This window comes from Ursus maritimus, assembly GCF_017311325.1.
Source record: "Ursus maritimus isolate PB19 chromosome X unlocalized genomic scaffold, ASM1731132v1 scaffold_X1, whole genome shotgun sequence".
Taxonomy (NCBI): domain Eukaryota; kingdom Metazoa; phylum Chordata; class Mammalia; order Carnivora; family Ursidae; genus Ursus; species Ursus maritimus.
Genome location: NW_024423319.1, coordinates 44,015,805 through 44,018,262, shown reverse-complemented (window position 1 = coordinate 44,018,262; position 2,458 = coordinate 44,015,805). Strand labels below are relative to the sequence as shown.

Genomic DNA, 2,458 nt, shown 5'->3' with positions numbered 1-2,458 from the left:
GTGTGTGTGTGTGTGTGTGTGTGTGTGTGTGTGTGTGTAAACCACCTGAATCTACATTAGAATCTACATCAACTGCAGGGTTTTTTTCCCCCCATTTAAGAGGTAGATCTATGCTGTTGCCATTTTTTACCATATATTATTTTAAGAATGAAGAGGAACTGAAGCATTTTTCTTCAGATTTATCTATCCCTATACAATTAGAAAGATATAACATTTCAGACAATTCTAACTTTGGAACTTTCAAATAATGGTGACATGAAAAAATGTGCCCCTTGGTTTGGAGTTTCTGCAGCAGACTGTAAGTCAGGAGGGCAAAACCGATCTCTTGATCCCTGGGAGACCTGAGTATACCCAAGAGCCAAACTGGTTCTCCCACCTCATTTTGCCATCAGGTAGAGAAGGTCCAAACCATAAAATTTATACAGCTCTCTAGGGATGAGATCACAGACCCAAATTGTTAGATGCATAAAAATGGCAAAAAAAACAAAAATTGGACAAAACTAAGATGTTTATACTACTGAGTCCAATATCCCAAGAATGGTTTTAATGTGGCTTTTAGTAATTTTTTTCAACAACCAAAAAAACCAGTTTTAAAAAAATTCTCCCATTACTACTAGGGTCTATTTCGTGAGAACCACTCATATAAGCCAGGTAAGAAGCAAGTATTTGATATTTTTAGATGTTGTATTAAATACATTGGTACTTTAATTATTACTTACTTTGTGGCAAAATATACAAGAAGAGTTTATTTACTGAACCTATCAACTTTCAACATTGTTTGTCTCAACTAGAAAGCCCCCATGACTTACTTTCCTTTGAGGGAAGAGTATTTTTTTCTTTAGTATTAGTTTTCTTCAGTTTTGACCTGTCAAACTTCTCCACTTCAGACAAATCTGGCTTATCACTCATCTTGACTGAAAGAAAGACTGAAAAAAAAATTTAATAAACCTATCTGGTAGAACTATTATCAGACTAAGAAGTAACAGCCAAAATTCTCACATTTAATATTAATGTATATTTTGCCTGCTGATTTTCAACAGGAAACAAGGAGCAGATCTTAGAAACGTTGTGTTTTTATTAGAATACTTTTTATTCCGTGTCATTACCCTATTTCTGATAAGCAGTAAATGCCACTGAATCAGGATGCACCAGAAACCACGATGCTCTAGAAACAGGAGTCAATATGTCTGACTCTTAAAATCACAGCAAAGGTAAAATGAAGGTGATAGAAACACATGAGCAGATAGGGAGAGAAGAGAAAATAAGGACTGAGTTTAACCAGCTGAGGAATTTGTCACAACAGATAGCACGATTTGAGCATCTTTACTTTCTAGTCAATTACTTTTGGGGGGCACCTTTTCTGGGGGATAGGAGCAGCACACAAAAAAGCGTGGTTAAAAAGTTGTACTAGTTTCTTTCCATTTTATCTGCCCAAAGACAGTAGATTAAGGAGCCACAATAAGAGAGTGAAGGGATTCAATCTGATCGTAACTAATTACATGTCTCATACTAGCTAGCTCCTTATAGCACTGGATTGTAAATGCTGTACGAAAACACAGCTAATTAGAATCAGACCAAGGACTTCAGCAAAACGGGGTAAAGAAACAGAGTTGATTTTTATTTCACCATATTTTCTCTGCAAAGGGAAAGGTTAGGAGATGAGGTGCCCTGTAACCATTCCGGATTTGTCAAGAAGAGACAATAGGAGACCCCAGAGACCGGAAAACAGAGCTCTCAAGCACATGCCTGGCCCCACCCTGGTAGAGGTAAGACACGTCTAGTGCCCAGAGTAGAATGGAGAGGCCCCCAAGCAGCCAGAAGTCCCGAGTATGCCTCCCGTCCGTCGAGGTCACCCTAAGATCCTCCTTTGACGAGGGATCAGATGCCAATCTCCAAGGCAGGGAAACAGGGACTAACAAATAAATCATGAAAGGCTGGGTGCGTGGCTCTGTTTGTCAGGAGCAGTTTGCTTACATTTTAAAATAACTATCATCTCTGTCGGGCGCGCAGCCCACCTTTTGGCCACAGGAAGGGAAAGCGCGAAGGGCCGGCCCCCGAGGGCCCATTCCGGGCGGCACCCAAACTCCTCTTCCTCTCAGCCTCGGGCCTACAGCCACAGCGGACGGGCCGCTCTGAGGGGCCGCCCCTCGGGCCTTCCAAGGACCCACCCGGGGAGGACTCGGCAACGCGCAGAAGGCGGCGCCACAGAAGACAAAGGCGCGGGCTCTCCAGGAGGCGCGGTTACAAAACGCCAGTCCCAACCCGCCCCACCAGTTCCCAAAAGACCGACCCCCTCCGCCCCGCAGCCACTGCGCCCCCCGTCCCTATAGTCTTCTGGCTCCGCCGGGACCGCAGGCCCTCACCTGGTGGCTTGAAAACGGGTGAAAGGCTAACGGCTGGACCAACGAAACTCCACACACCGGACGCGGTTAGCCTTCCCGCGCGGAACGCTGCGGTT

The 2,458-nt window shown here is 44.1% G+C and overlaps 1 protein-coding gene across 1 annotated transcript in view; it reads right to left on the bottom strand.

The window, feature by feature from the left end:
- TMSB15B (thymosin beta 15B) overlaps window positions 1-2,434 on the bottom strand; it is a 3,042-nt gene extending 608 nt beyond the window's left edge. The window contains exons 1-2 of the mRNA XM_040629540.1: window positions 2,364-2,434; window positions 810-926 (exon numbers count right to left, since the gene is read on the bottom strand). Coding sequence (XP_040485474.1) covers window positions 810-909 — 100 coding nt within the window. The 5' untranslated portion in view covers window positions 910-926; window positions 2,364-2,434. The remainder of the gene's footprint in view (window positions 1-809; window positions 927-2,363) is intronic.
- Between the last annotated feature and the right edge of the window lie 24 nt (window positions 2,435-2,458).